This window comes from Phyllostomus discolor, chromosome 8 (genome assembly GCF_004126475.2).
Source record: "Phyllostomus discolor isolate MPI-MPIP mPhyDis1 chromosome 8, mPhyDis1.pri.v3, whole genome shotgun sequence".
Taxonomy (NCBI): domain Eukaryota; kingdom Metazoa; phylum Chordata; class Mammalia; order Chiroptera; family Phyllostomidae; genus Phyllostomus; species Phyllostomus discolor.
Genome location: NC_040910.2, coordinates 89,462,042 through 89,487,439, shown reverse-complemented (window position 1 = coordinate 89,487,439; position 25,398 = coordinate 89,462,042). Strand labels below are relative to the sequence as shown.

General features: G+C 38.5%; 1 protein-coding gene across 5 annotated transcripts in view; it reads left to right on the top strand.

Annotated features, from left to right (window-relative positions):
• CEP95 (centrosomal protein 95) overlaps nt 1-25,269 on the top strand; it is a 36,001-nt gene extending 10,732 nt beyond the window's left edge. For 3 of the 5 annotated variants that reach the window (XM_028519239.2, XM_036033488.1, XM_036033489.1), the window contains 14 exons: nt 4,718-4,849; nt 5,578-5,771; nt 9,278-9,390; nt 9,571-9,697; nt 10,287-10,437; nt 17,685-17,824; nt 18,537-18,626; nt 19,673-19,799; nt 20,628-20,800; nt 20,916-20,990; nt 22,309-22,461; nt 24,124-24,270; nt 24,580-24,651; nt 24,919-25,269. In XM_028519239.2, the coding sequence (XP_028375040.1) occupies nt 4,718-4,849; nt 5,578-5,771; nt 9,278-9,390; nt 9,571-9,697; nt 10,287-10,437; nt 17,685-17,824; nt 18,537-18,626; nt 19,673-19,799; nt 20,628-20,800; nt 20,916-20,990; nt 22,309-22,461; nt 24,124-24,270; nt 24,580-24,651; nt 24,919-25,095 (1,871 nt within the window). In that variant the 3' untranslated portion in view covers nt 25,096-25,269. The remainder of the gene's footprint in view (nt 1-4,717; nt 4,850-5,577; nt 5,772-9,277; nt 9,391-9,570; nt 9,698-10,286; nt 10,438-17,684; nt 17,825-18,536; nt 18,627-19,672; nt 19,800-20,627; nt 20,801-20,915; nt 20,991-22,308; nt 22,462-24,123; nt 24,271-24,579; nt 24,652-24,918) is intronic. The other 2 variants (XM_028519238.2, XM_036033487.1) reach the window with 2 other exon arrangements.
• Nucleotides 25,270-25,398: the final 129 nt, after the last annotated feature.

The following is a 25,398-nucleotide window of genomic DNA, read 5'->3' as shown; positions in this document are numbered from 1 at the left end:
ATTTTTAGAACGCTTCACCCAAAAACAGCAGAATATAAATTCTTTTCAAGCACACATGGAACATTTCCCAGGATAAACCACACATTAAGCCACAAATCTCAATTTAAGAAAATTCAAATTCTGTCAGGCATCTTCTCTGAGCGCGATAGTATGAAACTAGAAATCAGTTACAAGAAGAAAACTTACAGACACACAAACACATGGAGGCTAAATAACATGCTACTAAACAATGAATCTATTGATAATAGGGTGAAGGAAGAAACCAAAAGATACCTCAAGACATGAAGACCTGACCACCCCCCCCAGAATTGATGGGACACAGCCAAAGCAGTCCTAACAGGGAAATTCATAATATTACAATCCTACATCAAGAAACAAGAAAAATCTCAATCAAACTTTCACATAAAGGAACTAGAAAAAGAACAACAAGCAAAACCCAATGTGAGTAGAAGGAAGGAAATAATAAAGATCAGGATGGAAATTTTAAGAAGTCTAAAAACAATACACTGAAAGCAAAAGCTGGTTCCTTGAAAAGATAAAATTGATAACCCATTGATAAACCATCACTCAGACTCATCAAGAAAAAGAGAGGACCCAAATAAATAAAACCAGAAATGCAAGAGAAGTGACTACCAATGCCACAGAAATACAAAGGACTGTAAGAAAATATGAACAATTGGTTATATGCCAGCAAATTGAACAACGTGGAAGATATGGATAAATTTTTAGAAACATGCAATCTTCCAAGACTGTATCAAGAAGAAACAAAATCTGAACATACTGATTACCAAGAAAATCAAATCAGTAATAAAAAAAACTCCCAACAAACGAAAGTCCTGGACCAGATGGCTTCACTGGTGAATTTTTACCAAACATTCTAAGAATTTAGCAATTATCCTCCTCAAAGTAGTCCAAAAATATGAAAAGGAGGGAAGGCCCCTAAGCTCATTTTACAAGGCCCCCACTGCCCTGATTCCAAAACCAGAAAAAGACATTACAAAAAAAATAAAATAAAGGCCAGTATCACAGATGAACATAGATTCAAAGATCCTTAACAAAATAGCAAACTGAATTCAGCGATACATTAAAAAGATCATGTACCATGATCAAATGGGATTTATTCCTGTGATTCTAGGAACACAGGAATATAATATGCCATGTCAATGTAATATGCCATGAAAGATAAAAATCATGATTATATTAATAGATACAGAAAAGCATTTGACAAAAATCCAGCATCCATTTAAGTGTAAAACCCTCAGCATAGTGGAAATAGAAGGAATATACCTCAACATTTAAAGGTCATATATGACAAACCCACAGCTAATATAATGCTCAGTGGTGAAGAGCTAAAAGCATTTTCCTAATAATGAAGAACATTGTATTGGAAGTCTTAGCCACAGCAGTCAGACAAGGAAAAGAAAGAAAAGGAATTCAGACAGTAAAGGAAGTAAAACTGTCATTATTTGTAGATGATATGATAATATATCTAGAGAACCCTAAATATTCTACCAAAAAATATTAGAACTGATGAATTCAGAAAAGTAGCAGGCTACAAAATTAATGTTCAGAAATTGGTTGCATTTTTATATAATAATGAACAATCAGAAGGAGAAATTAAGAAAATGTCATTTACAATTGCATAAAAAAGAAATACCTAGGAATAAATTCGATCAAGAATATAAAAGACCAGAAAATTACAAGACATTGAAAAAGATATACAAATAAGTGGAAGGATATACTATGCTCATGGATAGGAAGAGTTAACATTGTTAAAATGTCTAAACTATCCAAAGCAATGTATAGATTCAGTGCAGTCCCTATCAAAACACCAATGACATTTTTCACAGAACTAGAACAAATAATCCTAAAATCTTATAAGGAACCCCTAAAGACCCCACATAGCCACAGCAATATTGACAAAGAAAAACAAAGTTGGAGGTAATCATGCTACCTGGTAACAAAACTATACTACAAGGCTATAGTAATCAAAATAGTATAATACTGACATAGACATATAGATCAATGGAACAATAAAGCTCCCCAAAATAAACCCATGCCTATATGGTTAATTAATGTATGACAAAGGAGACAAGAATATATAACGAGATAAAGACAGTTTATAAATGGTGTTGGGAAAACTGGAAACATACATGCAAAAAATAAAACTAGACCATTTTTTATACCATATCAAGAATAAACTCAAAATGGATTAAAGACTTAAATGTAAGACCTGAAATCATAAAACTCCTAGAAGAAAACATGAGCAGTAGCTCTGACATTGCCCTTAGTAATATTTTTTTTGGATATGTCTCCTCAGGCAAGGAAAGCAAAAAGGCCTCCTACTATATTCACCAGTGAAAGATCCAATAAGTGTTAATATCCAAAATATACAAAGTCACACAACTTAACTCACACACAAAAAAATGGGCAGAGGACATACAATTGGTCAATAGACGTGAAAAGATCCTCACCATCACTAGCCATCAGAAAAATGAAAGTTAAAACCACAAGGAGATATTACCTCACACCTGTCAGAATGGCTATCATCAATAAATCAACAAAGTAAGAGTGGAGAAAGGGGAACCCTCATGCACTGCTAATGGGATTACAAATTCGTGCAGCCACTTTGGAAAACAGTATGGAGGTTCCTCAAAAAAATTACAAATAGAACTGCCATATGACCCAGCAATTCTACTTCTGGGTATTTATCTGAAGAAATCCCAAACATTAATTCATAAACATATATGCATCCCTATGTTCACTGCAACATTATCTATGATAGCCAAGATACAGAAACAACCTCAGTATCCATAGATAAATGGGTGAAGATGTGATACATATATACAATAGAATATTATTTGGCCTTAAAAAAGTGAAATCTTACCATTTGTGACAACATGGATGGACCTAGAAGGTATTAGGCAAAGTGATATAAGTCAGAGAAAGACAAATACCATATAATTTATGTGTGGAATCCAAAGAACAAAATAAATGAGCAAAAAACCCAAACCAGAATCATAAAATATAGAAAACAAACTGGTGGTTGCCAGATGGGAGGTGGCATTGGGGGACTGGGTGAAAAAGGTGAAGGGACTAAGAAGTACAAATTGGTAGTTACAAAATAGTCCAAGATGTAAAGTACAGTGTAGGGAATACAGTCAATAATAATAATAATAACTAGGTGAAGTGTCAGGTGGACACTAGACTTGTTGGGGGATCATTTTGTAAGTTGTATAAATGTCCAACCACTATGCTGCACACCTGAAACTAAAGTAATATTGAATGTCAACTGTAATTGCAAAAACTTCCAACAGTGCTGGATTGATTACTGTAGTTGACATTTCATGTTATTGTAATATCAACTATCTTCATAGTGGTCTTTGACTAAATTCCATTGAAAATCTGCAAAGGAAAATAATAGATTTTGATCCATAGAAGAAAAAAAGAAACTGAAGAAAAACAATGGACCCAGGTAAAAAGAAGGACCTGGGGTCAACCTGATGACAAATTCATTATCAGGTAGTAGAGAAATTATTGACCAAGTTATGAATTTTGAACATTAGATTTTAGGAAGGTGGTATTCATGTGAAATATGAATGTATGGAGGGAGATGCACATATTTAAAACATTTTAAAATGAAATAGCCATGCTGCATTGGATTGTGGAAGAGAGCACAAACAGATGTTGCTTATTTTTCTTTCCCCATACTTACCCAAGGACTTTTTTCATTATTCTTAGAGTAATAAGGGGGAGAGATACATTGATGTGAGAGAGAAGCATCAATTGGCACCTGCATTGGGGGACTGAACCTGCAACCTTTTGGTTACGGGATGCTGCTCCAACCAACTGAGCCACAGTGGCCAGGGATGTTTGCTGATTTTTAAAAGACATCAGATGAGTGTCAAAAATTTAAAAATACTCTGTCTTGGAATAAACAGAATGGATTTTGGGATCTCTACAAGGTGAATGTTTCTATATTTAGTGATTATGTCAGTTGATCATTTTGGTATCAGTGAGTTTTCAGGGTACATTCTCATACCTTCAAAGTGAAGAACAAGTTTATTGTGAAGTCTTTCATTAAATTGAAAAAGGGATAAAAACTCAGGAGGGGAAGTCATGAATCCATTTCATTTATGCCAAGTTTGTGTATAACATGGGTAACTCTGTTGGTTAGAGCATCATCCTGATATACCAAGGTTGTAGGTTTGATTCCTGGTCAGGGCACATGCAAGAATCAACCAATGAATGCATATATAAGTGGAACAAAAAATCCATGTTTCTCTCTCAAAATCAATAAATAAATTTTTTAAAAAATAGTTATGTATTGTAGATTTGTAAAGGAGTAAAGTGGATATTCCCTCAATTTCAGTAAAATTTTAATTTGTTTCACCTATAAATCTTTGATTACAGCCCCTAGTCCAGAACTATAGCCATGCAACAGTCAGCATTTCTACAACTCTGGCACCTTTTCCTAAAGCAAACTAATGAAATATGTTGTAAAACTTAGCTTTCAAGTTGTATAAATGATTCTGGACTACAGAACTACATCTTGCTATCTAATAGTCATTAAAAGTAATTGTTATGTTGAGCAGTCATACCAACATTGTTCTATGAGCATGTCATTCCTGAGATTTTTATCCTCTGGGTACAGAATTCTTGGTTAGTATGACATTCAGCAACAGAAAAAAAATTTACCTTTAACTTCCTTTTCTAGGTACGCAAGGTCCTAACGAAATGCAGTTTGAAAAAGCCTCAACTGTACCATGTTCCAAATCACATGAAGAATTGTTGAACCCTCCCTCATCTAGTGTTTTGTCCAAGAGTAGGACATCCTTCGTTGAAGACGGTGAGTAGTAATGTTACTACTAGTTCTTGGACTATTGCTTAGAGACAGTAATTAGAGACAGTAATTAGTTGATGGGATAACTGCTGTTGCTATTAGCCCTTTTACTTTTGCTTTACACGTCATGCAGTTCTTTTTGGTTTTATATGGTCTTATTTTGTAAATGTTTGCTATTATGAGCTGATTTCCTTTTAAGATGATCTTTGGTTACATGTTTCTGCCTTACTTAAATCCTCTCTTCTCGCAGACTTCATCAGTTGGTGGTCTTCAAATTACCAGTGAATGACAAAATATAGAAGTTTATTTTTTATTGTATTTTTTTCTGAAAAATATTGTTTCTTCTTGTTATCTCTGGGATTTTCGTGTGGTTAGTATTAGGTAAAATTGTTGTTAATGGCTACCTTTATAATATGTTGATGAATCATAACTTATATAGCTATTCTTCAGGCCATTTAGGGTTTTTAGTAATTTTTCATTGCTTTTAAATAACTTGTCAGAAAGCTTTTATGATAATATTAAAATTACACTCTTCCTAATTTAATTAGATCCCTATTTGCTTACTTAGAATGAGTCCCTGATTTGTTTTTCTTGTGTGCTTTTTAAAAAAAAATCAAGTTAAAATATATTTCTAAGTAGTATTGTGAACATGTGTTTTATAGGTATGTGTATACATAAGATGACTGATTTCTTAAGTGTTTCATCTTAATGTCCACTTAAATTTGTCCAACTAGCAGAAATTCCTCCTGTGGATATGATTCCAAATGCTAGGAAGCTAGGGGAGCCTATCCGATCAGCTATTCCTTTACATCCACCCTACCACCCTTCAGAACCTCGAGCGCCCTGTCCCATAGGAAAAGAATACTTGCGTTTAAGTCACTGTACCCCTGCCATGAATTCTACTGGAGAGGGCACGGCATTTTCTATGGTAAGTAGAAAAGCTTGCTTTCAATTGGTTAGATGTGTATATATTTAAAGAAGTCTTTTCCAGAATAGTAGTCAAGGATATTACACTTATCAGAGCACTGTACTTCTTAAAATTTACCTCTGCATACATCTACATGTTCTTACTTTAGGAATATAGGGGCAGGATGAATGCATAAAAAGGGAAATAGTAAGAGCCAACGTACACTGAGTGTTTACTTTGTAGTGGGCACAGTTCTGAGTACTTTACAGGGATTGAATAATTTACTCTTCACAACACAGCTCTGGAGTAGGTACTGTTTTTATTGCTCATGAGGAAGCTCATAGAGAGGTTAGTATCTTGTTTCAGGTCCTACAGCAATTGTGGAGTCAGGATTTGAACTCCAGCATTCTAGCTTCGAAACCCATACTGCAGGGGTGTCAAACTCATTTTCACCAGGGGCCACATCAGCCTTGCAGTTGCCTTCAAAGAAATGAATGTAATTTCGGCTCCTTAAAGTTAAGGAGTAGTTACATTTATACAGTCCTAAAATTACAGTGGGCCCTTTGAAGGCAACCTTGAGGCTGATGTGGCTCCCAGTGAAAATGAGTTTGACACCCCTCCTCTAAGGTTAAGAAATACATTGTTAAGCCCTGGCTGGCGTAGCTCAGTGGATTGAGCGCGGGCTGGGAACCAAAGTGTTCCAGGTTCGATTCCCAGCCAGGGTACATTCCTGGGTTGCAGGCCATAACCCCCAGCAACCGCACATTGATGTTTCTCTCTCTCTCTCTGTCTCCCTCCCTTCCCTCTCTAAAAATAAATAAATAAAATCTTAAAAAAAAAAAAAAGAAATACATTGTTAAAAATCTTAGTTTTCTCTGGTAGGTGTGACTCTGGATGAGTGGCAGCCTACGAACCAAAGGGTCACAGGTTTAGTTCCCAGGAAGGGCACATGCCTGGGTTGTGGGTCAGGCCCCCCAGTAGGGGGTGTGCGAGAGGCAACCACACATTAATGTCTCTTCCTTTCTTTCTCCCTCCTTTCCCCTCTCTCTAAAAATAAATAAATAAAATGCTTTAAAAATGTTAGGAGTTTATATTCATATTTTGAGAGGTTTTTGTCTGTTTCAATTTTAGACAGTTTATATTGATTTCTTGATATGAAAGATAATGACTTTAATAATTTCCACTTGTGATTCCAAGATGGCTTCAGAGTAGGTGGAAGCTGCACTGACTGGCTTCTGGCACCCTCCAAATTTACAGCTAAATTACACAGCCAAAGATGGAGGCATAGGTAGACACACTGTGCCTCCTCGCACAACCAAAATAAGGACAACAACAATTCAGAAACTAAAAAACAACCAGTACTGACAGAAAATTGAACTGTATGGAAGTCCGACAACTAAGGAATTAAAGTAGACACATCCAGACCGGTAGGAGGGGCGGAGTCAGACAGCTGGGCAGAGAGGGGTTTCAGCAAAGCTGTGGCTGGCAGACCCTGTGTTCAAAAGGCAACAGCAGGTGGACCCAGCAAGGCTGGATCCTTGTGGAGGGGCGTGGTGCACAAGGTGGCTGGCGGACCAGGGGTCCCACATTTTCGCTCAGATAAACCAGGCAAAACTGGGTAGCGAGACAGACTGCTAGCAACCCAGAGTCCCAGTACAGGGAAATAAAGTCTCAAACCACTGATTGAAAACACTTGTGGGGGTTGAGGTGCAGGGAGAAACTCCCACCCTCACAGGAGAATTCGTTGGAGAGACCCACAGGGTCCTGGAACGTACACAAACCCACCCACCTGGGAATCAGCACCAGAAAGGCCCAATTTGCTTGTGGGTAGCAGGGGAAGGGACTAAAATCCAGCAGAGAGCACAGCAAGCGCCATTGTTCCCTCTCGGACCCCTGCCCCACATACAGCATCACAATGCAGTGACGTGGGTTGCCCCACCCTGGTGAACACCTAAGGCTCCGCCCCTCACTATGTAACAGGCATGCAGAGGAAAAAATAAATGGCCCAAACAAAAGAACAGATCAAAGCTCCAGAACAAATACAACTAAGCGACAAAGAGATAGTCAACCTATCAGATGCACAGTTCAAAACACTGGTAATCAGGATGCTCACAGAATTGGTTGAATTTGATTGCAAATTAGATGAAAAAATGATGGTTATGCCAAGTGAAATAAATGAAAATGTGCAGGGAACCAATAGTGATGGGAAGGAAACTGGGACTCAAAATAATAGAGTGGACCAGAAGGAAGAAAGAAATATCCAATCAGAAAAGAATGAGGAAACAAGAATTAAAAAAAATGAGGATAGGTTTAGGACCCTCCAGGACATCATTAAACATTCCAACATCCGAATTATAGGGGTACCAGAAGGGGGAGAGGAAGAGCAACAAGTGGAAAACTTATTTGAACAAATAATAAAGGAGAACTTCCCCGATCTGGCAAAGGAAATAGACTTCCCGGAAGTCCAGGAAGCTCATAGAGCCCCAAAGAAGTTGAACCCAAGGAGGAATACACCAAGGCACATCATAATTACATTACCCAAGATTAAAATGAAGGAGAGAATCCTAGAAGCAGCAAGAGATAAGGAGACAGTTACCTACAAAGGAGTTCCCATCAGACTGTCAGCTGATTTCTCCAAAGAGACCTTGCAGGCAAGAAGGGGCTGGAAAGAAGTATTCCAAGTTGTGAAAGGCAAGGACCTACATCCAAGATTGCTCTATCCAGCAAAGCTTTCATTTAGAATGGAAGGGCAGATAAAGTGCTTCTCAGATAAGGTCAAGTTGAAGGAGTTCATCATCACCAAGCCCTTATTTTATGAAATGTTAAAGGGACTTATCTAAGAAAAAGAAGATAAAAAACATGTACAGTAAAATGACAGCAGACTCACAATTATTAACAACCACACCTAAAACAAAAATAAAAACTAAGCAAACAAGTAGAACAGGAACAGAACCACAGAAATGGAGATCACATGGAGGGTTATCAACAGGGGAGTGGGAGGAGGAGAGAGGGGGAAAAGGTACAGAGAATAAGTAGCATAGATGGTAGGTAGAAAATAGACAGGGGGAGGGCAAGAATAGTATGGGAAATGAAGCTAAAGAACTTACAAGTATGACACATGGATATGAACTAAAGGAGGGGAATGTGGTTGGGAGGGGGTATGCAAGGTGGAGGGGAGTGAAGGGAGGGAAATGGGACAACTGTAATAGCATAATCAGTAAAATATATTAAAAAATAATTTCCACTTGTGATTTGATCATTTTTTCATTGTCCAGGTGTAGCCATAATCCCTGAATTTTCATATTTGCAAACACCTAACCTGCCTTTTTATTTGAATGGCATCCTGAGCCACACTTTTTCTCTGAGTACAAATTTATAGACATAACTCCATTCCTTTGGTATTAGGGAACATGGAGAATAAAGGTACCTAGCTTTGTGCAATAGATCCTCCCCTTCCCCCACACCCAAAATGTTATTTTGTGTCGTCTTTGTAGTTTTTTAAATCAACTCTCTTTTGTTTTCAATAGGAACCAGATAATAAAGGTTTCTTAACTTCTAAGTTGCCTAAAGCTAGCAAACAGGAAACATATCCAACTCAAGTCCAAGGCTCTAGGACAAGGAAGCTTCCAAAAGGAAAAAGGTAACATTGCAGGCTCCAGTGTTTGTGGTCTTGGCAAAGGGATTTGAAGAGTCAGTGTACTCTCCAAACTAAGCTGTGAAAACCAGTATGAAATATTCATTAAAGTACACATTACAGTTATTTTAAACTAAGTAATGTATACTTAGCTACCTACATGTCACATGGTCACTTTTATTACAGATACGAAAGAGCTGCAGTCTCATCCTGGGATTCATCTTTCTCCCAGAGGCCAAGAAATAGATTAACAGAACAAGAATTACATGCAGTATCAGAGAAACTCTCTCAACGGCTCTCTGAACTAGATTGGGCAAGTCTTGTTTTTATGTATTATTGTGATTGCCATAGTTGGTTAGCATTTAAGTGATCTTACAGCTGAAAGTGAAATTAAACTGAGAAACTGGAAAACTACTTGTTTTAGTTGCCATGAAAATGGTCCATAAGTCACTTATGGACATATGATGAGAATCAACTTTTCATGTTATCACCAATTCAGATTTATGCAAATATTTATTGAAATTGGATGAAAATTAATCCTTTAACATAGGAAATTACATTAAACCATTTATCTTTTGATACATCTGTATAGTTTCCCTTTGTCTCTAAAGACAGATTTGTTATAAAATTAGCTTCATCTCTGATTCTTGCAAAATACAATATTACAGTTTGGGGATATCACAGAATAAATGTATTAAATGCTTACGTGACTCACTGTAAGGTTTATTGAAACTGAATAGTCCATAGCACTGATACACACTCCTTAGAAACTAAACACGCATAAGCATTAACTTGTTATTAGTACCTAATTATCAGGAGAAGCTTGCTAAATGTTATCTGTCTCCTCCTTCCAACTTGTATTCTGCCAAAATCAAAGAAAAGATATTGAATTTTCTTGATAGATGTTAAAAAGTGCCCTGGGTGATCGAATTAGAGGAAAAACTGACCACAAAGAAGAAGATACTAGAAATGAAGAGGTGGAGAGTGGAAATGAAACCCTCTCCCAGCACAGTGACAGCATCATGGAGCGTGGGCCGAAGAAGCGAAGGCCAGGTACCTCCCCCTCCCAGGTTGGCCAGGATGAGGACAGGGTGGGGACCCATTTAGGCACTTCATGTGTTTATAGTGACTGGCTGTCTCATTTAAAATATTTCAAATATAGCCCTGGCTGGCGTAGCTCAGTGGATTGAGCGCGGGCTGGGAACCAAAATGTCCCAGGTTCGATTCCCAGCCAGGGTACATTCCTGGGTTGCAGGCCATAACCCCCAGCAACCGCACATTGATGTTTCTCTCTCTCTCTCTCCCTCCCTTCCTTCTCTCTCTAAAAATAAATAAATAAAATCTTTAAAAAAATATTTCAAATATAAAAATGATCAAAAATAATATCAAATACCTGTATCTTCACAACTAGCAGTAGCAGATGTTAAAAATTATATTTGCTTACACCTTTGTGTTGAAGGGAGAGTTGAAAGGTCCTGTCTGTCCTTCCCACGGTCCATTCTTTTTCCTTCCTCAAAGAAACTACTCTCAAAATTGACACCTTTTTTTTCTTATTTTGTCTTTTTTTACTTTTTCTTTCCAGTTTCATTGAGATATAGTTGACATTTATAATCATGTTCATTTAAGATATACAGCACATATATTAGAAAATGATTACCACAGTAAGTTAACATACAACTTTTAAGATCTTATCTTTTAGCAACTTTCAAATATACAGTACAGTATTTTAAATTATCATCACTGTAATGTACATTATATCCCCAGAAATCTCCAGAACTTATAAATGGAAGTTTGTACCTTTTGTCCACCTTCATGCATTTCACACAACCCCCAGTCCCCACCTCTGGCACACGCCAGTCTGTTCTCTGTATCTATGAGTTTGTTTTTTAGGTTCCATATATGAGTGAGATCATACAGCATTTATCTTTCCCTGACAGATCTCATTCAGCAGGAACGCCCTCATTGCCCATCCATGTTGTCACAAGTGGCAGGATTTCCTTCTTTTTATGACTGACTAATATTCCATTGTATGTGTTTGCATATATATTTCATGTTTTTTGTTCTGTTTCTGCCAGTAAGACATTTAGGTTGTTTCCATGCCTTGACTGTTGTAAGTAATGCTACTGTGAACATGGGGGTGCAGATATCTTTTTGAAGTAGCGATTTCATTTTCCTCCTAGATATATACCCAGAAGTAGAATTGCTGGGTCATATGGTAGTTCTATTTTTAATTTTTTAAGAAACTTCATAATGTTTTCTATTTACATTCCAACTGACGTGTACAAGGGTTCCCTTTTCTCCCTGTCCTCTCCAGCACTTGCTATCTCATCCTTTTGACAGTAGCTATTTTAATAGGTGTGAGGTAATAGCTCACTGTGGTTTTGATTTGCATTTCCCAAATAATTAGTGATATTGAGCATCTTTTTATATGTCTTCCTTAGAAAACTGTTCAGATCCTCTGCCCATTTTTCAATTGAATTTTATTTGTGTTGAGTGACCTGTATTTTTTGGACTGTAAGACTCACCTAGGTTTTAGAGGAGGAAAATGGGGGAAAATTTTTTGAAGCAAAAAATGTGGTAAAATATTTAATAACATAAATAACATAATATTTCACCAATGTAAATGTAAAACTACATTCGGACTATAAGACACAGCCCCCTTTCCCCTGCAAATTTGGGGGGGGTGTTTTATAGTCTGAAAATATGGTACATGAGTTCTTTATATATTTTGGATATAACCCCTTATAGAGAATTGTCATTTGCAGATGTCTTTTTCCATTTCATTGGTTGCCTTTTTGTTTTGTTAATGTTTTCCTTTGCTGTGTGGAAGCTTTTTAGTTTGGTGTAATTAGTCCCAGTTGGGTTTTTTTGTTTCTGTTTTCCTTGCCTTTGGAATCAGATTCACAAAAACACCACTGAGACTAATGTCAGAAACTTAGTGCCTATGTTTTCTTCTATGCATTTTATTGTTTTAGGTCTTACATTGAAATCTTTAATCTGTTTTGAGTTAATTTTTATGTATGGTGTAAGATAGTGGATCAGTTTCATTCTCTTGCATGTGGCTATCCAGTTTTCCCAACACCATTTATGAAAGAAACTTTCACTTCTCCCTTGTATTATGTATTCTTGGCTCCTCTGTCATAAATTAGTTGTCCATATATGTGTGAGTTTATTTTGGGCTCTCAATTCTGTGTCTTGTTGTCTGCCTGTCCCATACTGTTTTGATTGTTATAGCTTTGAAGTATAGTTTAAAATCAGGGAGCATGATACCTCTGGCTTAGTTCTTTTTTTCTCAGCATTGCTTTGACTATTTGGGGTCTTTCGTGGTTCCATAGAAATTTGAGGATTTTTTTTGCTCTATTTCTATGAAAAATGCCATTGGGATTTTGATAGGGATTGCATTGAATCTGTAGATTGCTTTAGGTAATATGGATATTTTGACAATGTTAGTTCTTCCAATCCATGACAATGAAATATCTTTCCATTTCCTTATCTTCTTCAATTTCTTTCATCTTATTTGCAGTGTACAAGTCTTTCACCTCCTCTGTTAAGTTTATTACTAGGTGTGTTATTCTCTTTGATGTAATTGCAAATGGTATTGTTTTCTTAACTTCTCCTTCCAGTGCATTCTTCATTTCATTTATTGAATTTGTTTCGTTCTTTTTCAGTCCCTTTGGTTAAGTACTTCTCATTAATTTTATTCCTGAGCTCATTGAACTGCCTTTCTCAGTTTTCTTGTAATTTGTTGAGTTTTTTCACAATTGCTCTTTTGAATTCTCTTACCACTTTTTTTTTTGTTTTAAATGTTCTCTCCTTTTATTGTCTTATATTAGCCTTTTCAGACTTTAAGGGAGGCCTACTATTTCTAGAATTAAATTTAAAAATTGATGTCCCTAGACCACCCAGGCCATGCTGCCATAGCTGTCAACACCTGGAACCAATAATCAGGAGGCCAGGGGGTCTGAGGGAGGAGCCAGGGGTCAGGCCAAAAAGCTTTCCGAGCCCTGTACAGGTGCAAGGCAAGGCTGCCAGCCCTGGAGGATGGAGACAGTCACATCACAAGGCACACAACCTGGCTGCAAACTTTGCCAAGTTCATGCTCAGAGCTAAAGCACCAACCCAGAAGTAGAGAGGGCAGGTACAGGCTCTGCCTGTCCCTGCTGCTCAGAAAAACCCTCTGGGCTTTGGCTTTCAGAAGATGGGGAAAAGCTGCTAAGGGCTTTAGGCGCTGGCCTTCTGGGCTCTCTGCCCTCATTAGGAACTAACAAGGGTGCTGTGGGAGGTCTTCCAACTTGAGGGCAGACATTCAACCTTGACATCAGCAGGGTGTAGCACAGATTATCCTTGTGGAATGGCAAGAACTCACTTTTAACTGTAACAATTCCCAAATCAAGAAGGTATTATCCCTACTTTACAGATAAGATGAGGCTCAAGGACAAAACTTATACAAGGTCTTAGAGTCACTAAATGATGAAACCCAACTGAGAGTCAGGTCTGAGGCCAGCATGGTCTGTCTCACTGGTGGATGGTCGTCATGCATGAAAAGCGCCTAGAATATGCTGACTGAATGATTGTAGAACTGACTGAACAAAATCTTGGGCTTCCACTCTTAAGTCTTCAGTTATTTTGTGGCCTTAGCAGCTAGCTTCTTTTCCCTTCAGCCTATTCTTTAAGGTTACTTCTCTGATGCCTTCTCCAATGTCTTAAGAGTTTGTATTGAACCACCTGTCCCTGTGGAGGAGCAATTGTTTTCAGCAGTAGACGTGGATGACTGTACTTGAATGAAAGATAACCAAAGACAAACACATACTTTGCTTTCAAAGCATGAACATTGCTACATGTTTGAAAGTAGCGTACACAAGCCAGCCGCACCCCCCTCACAGCCCTGTGACTTCAGTTCCTCAGCATGCACACTGCCTTGAATTGCCTTACCATTTTTTTTATATTTTATTTTTGACTTAGAAGGGAAGGGAGGAAGGGGGAGAAACATCAATGTGTGAGAGAAACTTCAACTGGCTGCCTTCCACATGTGCCCCAGGGCACTGAACGTACATGCCCCTACAAGAATCAAACCAGTGACATTTTTTGGTTTGCAGGACAATGCCTAACCAACCGAGCCCCACCATCCAGGGAGTAATTTAAAAATATTTTTTTATTGATTTTTTAGAGAGGGTAGAGGGAGAGGGGGGAGAGAGAAGCATCAATTTGTTGTTCCACTGATGTACACATTCAGTGGTAGCTTCTTATACAAGCCCTGACCAGGGATCAAACCTGCAATCTTGGTGTATCCAGGTAGTGCTCTAACCAACTGAGCAACCTGGTCAGGGCAGTTATCTTATCATTTAGATGACAATATTCTGATCTGGTCACATGGCTCTGGCTTGGTTGGCTCATCCAGTTCGATTCCTAGTCAGGTCACATGCCTAGGTGGCAGGTTCAATCCCCAGTTGCAGCACATATGGGAGGCAACCAGTTGATGTTCTTTCCTCTCTCTCTCTCTCTCTCTCTCCCCCCCTCTCTCCCTCTCTCCCCCTCCCTCCCTCTCTCTCCCCAACTTCCTCTCTAAAATCAATCAATAAAAAATAATAATGCCCTGGCTAGTGTGGCTCAGTGGATTGAGCGCAGGCTAAGAACCAAAGGGTGGCTGGTTCAATTCCCACTCAGGGCACATGCCTGGGTTGCAGGCCAGGTCCCCAGTGGGGGGCCATGTGAGAGGCAACCACACATTGATGTTTCTCTCTCTCCCTCTTCCTCCCTTCCCCTCTCTCTAAAAATAAATAATTTTTTTTTAATTTAAAAAAATAATAAAATAGATGACAATGTTCCATCACTTTGAATTTGGTTTCTGGAGAACTGGCATTTTCTTCCTGTTACCTGTTACTTTGATTGTTCGTGGTGCCTGATGGGTTGTTTCTCCGCTGGCATATTTGAAGTAGTGAACACCTTTCTTACATAGGTACAGTCCTGATTTTAACAATTTGGTAGGCTGGTAATTAGGTCTTTCTTTTGTTTTCCAGTAGATGGTGCTATAATACAAGTTTGTGTTTTCTCTTACCTGTGCTGCTTTGTGCCTCTGGGGTTGAGGTTGGTTGGGGTGTCGCTGTGGTTGTAGGAGTCTCCACCTGGGTGACTGGGGTGCTCTGTGTCTCAGCTGTGTCTGTGTCACCTGGGTCTCCAGGCATCACCATCATGGCGGGTGGGATGTGGCATGTTGGGGTAAGCTGGGTTTGCTACCTTGCCATGCCGCTACCTGATTCCCTGTGGCTGAGGCTATAGATATGTCTCCACTGCTGCTTCATGGCTCTGCTGGTCAGGGGAGGGAGCCAGATTCTCAGGTGCAGACACTGCTTCTGCCCCTCTTACCCTCTGCCAGGCATAATGTGTGAGCCGTGCCCCTTCTGCCCCACTGCTGCTGTGTTAGCTGGAGCATGGGCTCAGACACAGCAGCGGGGAACTGCATCTGCAGGCACTGTCCCTGTCCTTACCCCCATCCCGCCTCCCTTTCACATTCCATTACACCCACCTCCAGATGTACCAATGTGTGTGTCTCTCAGGGCAAGGTAGTGTGTTCAACAGAGAAACCTTTGTTGGGTTATAGATGTCTGATTAGTTGTAAATTTAATGGTAAATACATAGGGGTCTCCCCACTCCACCATGATGCTGACATCACTCCGATACTGCCATTTTGAACACGAATGCTTTATCTGTTTTTATACTTTAACAGCCTGTATGTTACTTATAAAATATGGTTTTCAAAAATTTACATATACTGTATATATTATTCAGCAACTTGCTTTTTGTTTAACATTTTTTAAAAATTTATGTTGATACTTATAAATTTATTTCATTCATTTTAACTATTATGTACCTAAAGTCTTACAATTTACCTCATTTGTGTTTGCATCTATATTCCTTACCGTTTCTCCTACTGTAGGACATGTAGATTGTTTCTGTAACTACAAATAATTCTGCAGTAAGTAACAGGTAGCAAGTTTCTCTAGGATCCACATCTATTAGAATTACTGGATCACAGCGTTTACACTTACATATATCATTGCCAAATTCCCCCCAAAGTGATTGCACCAGTTTATACTCGTACTCATGTTAGCAATGCATGAGCTTGTGGTTTGCAGGTACTTCCTACTATTTGTTCAAATTCAAGTAATTATGCTGTCTTCCACCAGCTAGAATTCTGCATGTTTTCCATTCCCTTTTGTCTACTTTGCTCATCCTTGTTTCTCTAGAAATAGTATTTCTCATCTAAAACATTGTGACCTATTTCCTTTTGTTTTGTTTTACTTGGAGAATATTTTTTCTTATTTCATCTCTCTTCCTTTATACTTGCCTCAGGTAGTCTCTGGAACCCTAACCCAGTAACCTGTATGTTTACTATACACATATTTATGGTATCCAGTTTTGAAAACATTGTAAATTAAAATGTTATTTAAATTAGATGTTCTGTTTCTAAAGAATATATTATGGTTATAGTAAAATATCCTAAAAACAACATTTTAAATAAATTGTGCAATTCAATTTTTTTTAATATCTCAGAATTCGAAATGAATTAAAATTTAAATTAAAAGACAGTGAAAAGAAAAAAGCTCAGGGAAATATGAATTCTCTGGGAAAATTTATTTAGAAAGGTATCAAACTAAGTTTCTTGACCTCAGATATATATCGAATTATTCCACTTTTCCAAAAAGGCACCAAGTCCCCCTCTTTACAACTATTAGATGCCCAAGCACAGCTATAAGCAGTGGAACATAAAAAGGTTTGTGGAGAAAAGTGACTTGTTATATCTCCTAGACACTGTGGAGGTAGGAGGGCTAGGTGTCTAAGTAGGAAATATCAGGACTGCCTAGAAAAAGCTAAATTATGTTAACTTTTGCTTATAACCACACTGCTTTATAAAAATAAGATTTGGGTATGTAAAAGGATAGGAGACAGTATGACTCAAATGACTTTAACATCTTCTTTCTTCCTCTACCACCAAGAGCACTTAATATTGGCTTCTGTGTACAGCTGGCATTCCAGTTCCACATTTTGCTGTTTTCAACCCCAAGTTGAATATAGAGCCTAAGTACTTCTTTGAGAGAGTGCACACTTATGTGCACTCGTCTGTTTACTTGGTGTGACTAAACAATACAAATACTAATTAGTCATAGGAGAGAGTACATTTAGAGTACATTTAACATGTTCACAGTCACTCTCTTTGCATTTGGTGAAAATTAACTGTTGGTGTCCGACTTAATGTTTCTGGTTGTCAGGAACTAATGGTATTTGTCTCTTCTGTGTTGCAGGACTTGCTGTGCATAGAAAGCCAAACTACAGATCTCATTCACTCTCTCCATCTCCGGTTAACAAAAACAAACAGTTGCATATGGAAAGAAAAAGGCAGCAAAAGCCAAAAGAAACAGATATCCACCGATTCCGAGCAAAGGTCCATTCCATCTCTTGACTACCATTGGGCAGCAAATAGTACCATTTACCTTCAGCCAAATGCTGCAGTGACCATGCTGTTGAGTCAAGGCTAAAATGCATTTCATATTCTTGGGCTGAGAAAATTATGTGACATAGCTTTTATGTCCCCAGCTAGGGAGCATAAAACTTGTACTCAGCAAAATTTTGAGAACACTAACCTTGTCAGATACAGCCCAGTACTGAAGGGAGTTAAGAAAGAGGAGATAAGTAAGGGTTGATATTTTCAGGGAGTGCTTCAGAGATGAGTAGAATTGGAGGAAGATTAAGTGTGACAGGCCATTTAAGTTACAGATAGGATGACAGCGCCAAGACAGGAATGAAAGGAGGCAGTTAGGAAGATTTTGCTCTGGAGTAGGGATTTTGAAGTGTAATATAAATTTAGAACACTTCATTGCTTTGCTATAGTACATCTTACAACAGCATGTAGTGTCTACTCAAGGGAGTATCAAAATAATTACAAGAACCATGAGAAGAAAAACACACATTATATAGAATTTCATTTTATGTCCCAAGTATACATCCATGAAATAATGTAAATTTGTGATACAGAGCCTAAAGAAACTTTTTAAAAAAGTGAATACAATTGCAGATCTCAGGTGATTTTTTCCTTCATTTTGATTTGTGTATATATATATTTATAACTAAATATCATATGGCCTTTTCCTCTATAGGCAATAACTGAGGCATTTGAAAGGGAACTAAGAAGAAATAAAGTGCAAGAGAATATTGGACCTCCAGGAACGAATGACGAGGAGGAAACAGTGGGTAAAAGTCTCTACTATAATGGCATTTGATCAGATCAGTGGAAAGTATGGAGAGAGGAATGTTTTAAAAGGAAAAAAGAATCAGCAGGGCCTTTAATCATTAGCTCCTTAGAAAAAGTCAGGATTTCAATTCATGATGTGGGGTTTTTCTCTTTTATTTTTTATTTTTTTAAAGGTTTTATTTATTTATTTTTAGAGAGGGAAGAGAAGAGAGGGAGAAACAGAGAGAGAGAGAAACATCAATGTGCGGTTGCTGGGGGTCATGGCCTGCAACCCAGGCATGTGCCTGGACTGGGAATCAAACCTGCAACACTTTGGTTCGCAACCCACGCTCAATCCACTGAGCTACTCCAGCCAGGGCGGTTTTTTCTCTTATTCACAGGGTACCCAGGTTGCTTAAATGTAGCAAGACATGGTACTAAAGAACACTAGCATTTTTCCTACCTGCTGAAAATTTCCCTTAGTTTTTAAGGGGTTCTATTGCTTAGCAGTTCACCGAGGATTTAAAAGAGAGTTGAGGCTGACAAGTTATAGGGAGTAAGAGAAGACAGGAAATCTCAGTTTTATAGTTTTATATACCTGGTGGGAAGAAACCGAAAGCATAAGTTTCCATTACCTTTCAAAAGAATAGTTACAGGAGATAAAAGCGTGGGGAAAAGCTTATGCTAAAATGTTCATAAACAAAACAGGATATAAAGTACAGTACAGTTACAACTAAACACTGAGATCTTTGACAACTTTTTCCATGTAGATTTAAAAAGAAACAAGTACATCAAAACATTTGTAGTTGTATTTAGTGTGTGGGGCTATGCTGACTGAAATTTAAGAAAAAAATTAAGTGCTTTTCAACTTACAAAGCATGCCAAAAGTCAAAAGATTCTTTTTACTCAGAGTAGATAAATACTGACCAGGTTTTAGAAATCTTAAAAGATGGTTTGGCTGGGAATTAGCTATTTTTGTCAATATGTGATATTTAAGATGATGTATAAAAGAGTTACTTGATCTCTCTCTTATTTCTATTCTGTTTTATATCTGCTTCTAAGGAAAAAATATACAGAGAAGCTCGTCATAAAGGAACTCCAAAACGTAGTCAACCCTGGAAGATTTACTCCAGAAACACAACTCCAAGTCCAAGAGGTGGCTTGCCAAAGCCAAACAAAGTAGTTCCAAGTAAGAACCACAAAATTGTACTTTATGGAAAACTGGCACCCTTTGAAAGTGTGTGCTACATTCCAAGGACACAGCACTGAAAACTCCCCACCATCCACCAGTTAGTTGGAGCAAGTTCCCTCTTTTATCACTGCCATAGGCTAGATCTCTGTAAAGAGATTAAGACTCTTTAAGTAAGGCATTTATTTAAAACTCTTCAATATCATCTTAGGAAGGCCTATATCTTGGCACCGAAGGAATACTGGGCCACTACCTGCTGCTCCAGCTTTAGCTTTACTCACTCACACTGGCTGCCTTTTCTTTGTTTCTGGGAAGTTGGTAGAACCAGATGGATGTGCCAAAGCAAGCAGATGGCCTGTCCAGCTCCTGTTATATTGACAACTGGTGCCAGTGAGTGTTAAGAGTCCTGTTACAAGGAAAATGAGGTCATGTGAAATGCCAGGGTGCATTTTCAAAGACTGCTGGCCTTCTAACTGCATCCCATCAGACAGAGACTTTGCCTCCCAGTAGGGCTGAGGAGTCTGGCCACACACACAGCATCCACCCAAGGCACCGAGTCAAGTGAGCAGTTAGGATGGACTTCACAAGACCAACTTGTCATTAATCAGAACTGTTGAGCTTATTTTCATCCATAGTAGTAGTTGGCTTACTCTGATCAAAGAAGGAATGCAAAAGTAATAACATACTTTTAGAATTGTTCTTTTCAGGATCAGAACTGCATCACTCAGATAAGCTTTGATCTTTCAGGAAGGTGGGATGAGAGTTCTTATTTAAAGCTTTCAGCAAGTCTCTCAGATAAATAGCATCTTTTTTTTTTAAATCTTGCAGTGAAAGTAAATGAACACAGTCTCTTCTTGCCCCTGATGCTCGAGCAGTTTCCATTTCTCTATGTTTCTGGCCAAACACTAAGCAAAATGTGGAAACAGCAAATTGCACAGATTGAACAGCTCAAAAAGGATGCATATAGAGAAAATCGATCAAAGAAGAAACTCCAGGATGAAGTAAGTTGACTGTCAATTTTAAGCATAGGAATATAAACCGGAAAGGGAGAGAGCGTATCCTTGAGAATTTAGGGAACAGTATTATTAACCTCCTTCCCTGTTGTCCTTCTTAAAGATAGAAGAAGCCTTAAGAAGGCATGACCTGCTTGCTGCACTTGTCAAGAAAGAATATGAACATAACAAGAGACTGGTAAGTCAAGAGCAAATTAGGTATAATTTTGATTTTATAGTTTATATTAATTACTTTTATTTGTACCAGCTGGACAATAGCCCCATAGATTGTTACCTCAAACACTTGCCTATAGAGCAGGGGTGTCAAACTCATTTTCACCGGGGGCCCATCAGCCTCATGGTTGACTTCAAAGGACCGAATGTAACCTTAGGATTTTATAAATGTAACTACTCCTTAACAGTTAAGCGAGAACTCGGTGCTGTCACCGGGTAGAAACAAGGTGCTGGGCAGGATAAAACAAGGTGGAGGGCCGGATTTGGCCCACGGGCCTGGTGTTTGCCACCTGTGCTATCTAGGACTTGAACCAAGACCGACGAGTAGGGAAGATGCTAGGTGCTTTACAGTACAGTTTCATTTAGTCTTTACTATAACATGATGGAGACATTTGCTGTGAAATGAAAAACCTGAGGCTTTGAGGTGTTAACTTGCCCTGGGTCCCACCGTAATCAGTAAGGAGCAAGGTTGAGATTTTAATCCAGGCTTGTGTTTACACAGCCCCTTTGTTGGTACCACATGGTTGTAACTAGTGCTTTAGCCCTCTCCCATCTTTCTCGGGTCCCAAATAGAGAGCTGAGGTATTTTACCAGCCTCCATTATAATTTGGATAAAGAATCGTACATAGAACACTATCCTCTATTGAGTATAATGAGGGGAAAGTACAGAGGTCAAAGACAGTATGCCAGAGGAAGAGATTTTAAAATGCTTGGTTAAATGTAGAGATGAGCAATGTGAACTATCATCCCAAACAATTCCAAAGAACAGGAAGCCATCTGAGGAACTGCACGCACTACTTTGGTGTGGGGGAAGGAAACATACCTGAACTCCTGGCTGAAGGGTTCATGTAGTGCCCCCGTTTCATCCTCGCTACTTTGTAAGAAGATATCTACTTTCCTTAGCTTCAACCTACCAGTAAATACTCTTAGTAACTCAAATTGTGCTCATCAGTCAGAGCGCCATTTTCCTACTCCTTCTGCACTGGCATTTGGGTGTGGCTTAGGCGATGCCCTGGTAGAACAGGGAGATGAGAGCCTCAGGGCCACCAGGTCATTGCTCCTCTCTGTAGCACTGGGGGCCCACTGGGCTGGCTCTTAGCACTGGGGTGACAACCCTACCAAAGGCTAGAGGACTTCTGCGGGGCTGACAGTCTTTTACACTCCATGCCCAGGCAGTGGGCCACTGGTCCTCCATACCTGGCTCACTGCTTCAAGACATTGTAACGGGGAGTGGGGCAGGTGAGAATGTTGGAGTCTGTCTTCCTCTTTTTCCCATTCCTTAGCAAGACTTCAAGGACCGCATTCATAGGCAGAAGTTGACCCAATCAAAAATAAAAGAAAATCGGCAGCAGATTGTTCGTGCCCGAAAATATTACGATGATTATAAAGTTCAGTTGTGTGCAAAAATGATGAGAATGAGGACCCGAGAAGAAATGGTAAGTATGGTTTTTCTAGCTAACAATGTTAAGAAGGTGAATTTTATCTTACCTTTTAGGACCACCTTCTTTGTTTATAACTCTTGTCCCAATTTGAATCTAAAATTCAAATACAAGTCCTAAAAGGCTGGCTATGAGAGCTCAGACTTGGCCATACCTTGTGTTATTATTACCCCTTTAGTACATCCCAGTGTATTCACAGCCTCCACTGCCCTCATTATAGTTTCCTCTGACCCCTGCATGTAGGGACTGGTCCCATACAACTGCTTTAGGGATTCGGGAGCATGTTATCACAGACAGGAACTTAAGGTGTGAGTGGATGACGTAGGTTTCCACATAAAATCAGGAAAATAACATAGGACAGATGGGCTCTGAGGTGTTTCCACAAAGTCTTTACTGTCTCATCCTAATCAAGCTGAAATGCTTAATATTTTGGGATTATAAACTGGCAATAAATTTCATCCCTAGAGTAAAACATTAAGGTAATTATAGTTAACTGGGCTGAATACTCTGAAGTGGGATACTACACTACGGCTTTGAGAGGTTAAATAACTTGACTAAGGTAACATGGCTGGCTAATAAATGAATACACAGCCTTAAGAACCAGTTCTCTGATCAAGAATTCTTACTGATCAGTGGAGAACAAGGGGGCATATCCATATCCTTTGAACAGTTTGTTTTCCTGTGGCCTATTAGATGATAGCCACATCACCTTCAGTTATGCACAAGTGTAGATGCACCATTTGTTTCTGCTCTGGGGCTCCTGCGCCGTTTCCATGACTGCTTTGGAGATCTTTCCTTGAAAGCTAAAGAATCTCTGGGCTATAGGAAAAATGCTGAAACACCATTAGTCATTAGGGAAATACAAATCAAAACCACAATGAGGCACCATCCTCACTGAGATGGCTGAAATAAAAGCAACAAATGTTGGCATCGGCAAGAATGTGAAGTTAGAACCCTCATGCAGTGCTGATGGGGTTGTAAGATGATACAACCACTTTGGAACACAGTCTGGGGCTTCTTTAAAAGGGTAAACATAGAGCTACCATGACCAAGAATTTCATTCCTAGGTATGTATCCACACAAATAACTTATACACAAGTGTTTGCAGAAGCATTATTTATAATAGCCAAAAAGAGGAAACAACCCAAATGCTATTAACTGATGAGTGGATAAACAAAATATGATATATCCATGGAGTGGAATAATCTTTGGCAATGAAAGGAATGAAGTATTGAAACATCTTATGATACAGATGAACCCTGACGATACTCTAAGTGAAAGAAGTCTAATATAAGAGGTCCAACAGTATATAATTCCATTTATATGAAATGTCCAAAGTAGGCAAATCTATAGAAAATAGACTAGCGGTTGACTGGTGAGGGCAGAATGGGGAAGGGATGCTGGTGGGGGTGGGGTTTCTGGAGTGATGAAAATGTTCTGAAATTAGTGGTGGTGACTGCACAACTTTGAATATACCAAAACCTACTGAATTGCATACATCTTTAAAGGGTGAACTTTACGGTATGTGAATTATATCTTAATAAATTTGTTATTTTCAAAATTCTTTGTTGATTACAATGAATATATACCTCCAGTTGGGCAAAATGATTATATTCCTCCATAAAAGTTTGGCATAATTTCTCTGACTTAAATGGACAGATCTTTAAGAAACTGTTTGAAGAAGGTTTACAAATTCAAAAGCAAAGATTGCGAGACCTAAGAAACTATGCCAGAGAAAAGCGAGATGAACAAAAGAGGCAGCACCAAAATGAACTGGACTCAATGGAGAACTACTATAAAGACCAGGTGGGCTCACTGCTGCTTGTTTACATTCTCATGTGTGTAATACTGACCATCCTGTCAGAAGTCCGCTTAGTCTGTTGAACAATAAATCTCCACATATTAACTCAAGACTTGTCATTATACAGGTGACACTAACCCCATTTTTCAAGATTGAAATTTAAGATAAAATAAGCTAGTCCTTGACCAAAGTAGAGAATTTATATTGCCCTACTTCTATTAAAGATTTTAAGCTTCTGAACATTAAGTATAAGAACTGCTATATCTAGACTACAGACAAATAAAAGATTTCCTTTTTTTCTTCTCTGTAAACAGTTTTCATTGCTGGCAGAAGCCATATCACAAGAACACCAAGAACTCAAAGCCAGAGAGAAATCACAAGCCCAGGTAATGATTAAGACAGAAATCATTTATTTACATTTTTAAGAAACACAAAACAATTATATTACATCTTAAGGGAAATGGAGGGAATACTAGTAAATGTTTGGTCCATCTATGGTCCAAACATTTATCCCATTTTAACTTTATCTATTCAGGCCTCTGTAAGAGCTACTGCTAAATTATTAAAATTATTGCAGAAACTTGATAAGCTGTAAGATGGAAAGGGCCTGGATGTAGGTTGTGAATAGCGGGATGACATGAATTCTCTTTTAGACATTGCATAAGGTGAAGAGGGAGCTCAGGTCTCAGATGGAGAAGGAAATCCAGCAACTGCAGTACATGATCACACAGAACGACGATGATGCTTTCTTCCGGGAACTGGAAGCTGAGCGCTTCAAATCTAGGCTTCATCTGGCTTCCTTTCAGTACTGTAAAAACCCCTTCCCGTGAGGCCAGCCTTCCGCATAAATGACATTTCAGGAAGACTTGACCAGGGCAGACTTAGAATCGAGACAGTACATTATCTAAAGCAGAAGAATCATTTCTGAATGTCTTGTCCGCATGTTCATTCCAGTACTTTTTATGAAGAAACATTTTGAATAAACATTTTTTTCTTAAAGTTTACTGTTTTTGAATTTATGTCTTAAAACCTTTAAAGGATGGGGGGAGTAAAGGCATGCATTCTTACTTAGTCCTGTCTGTACTAAAGTATCAACAAGCCTTGGTAGAGCAGCCAGCTCTTAAAGCTTATTG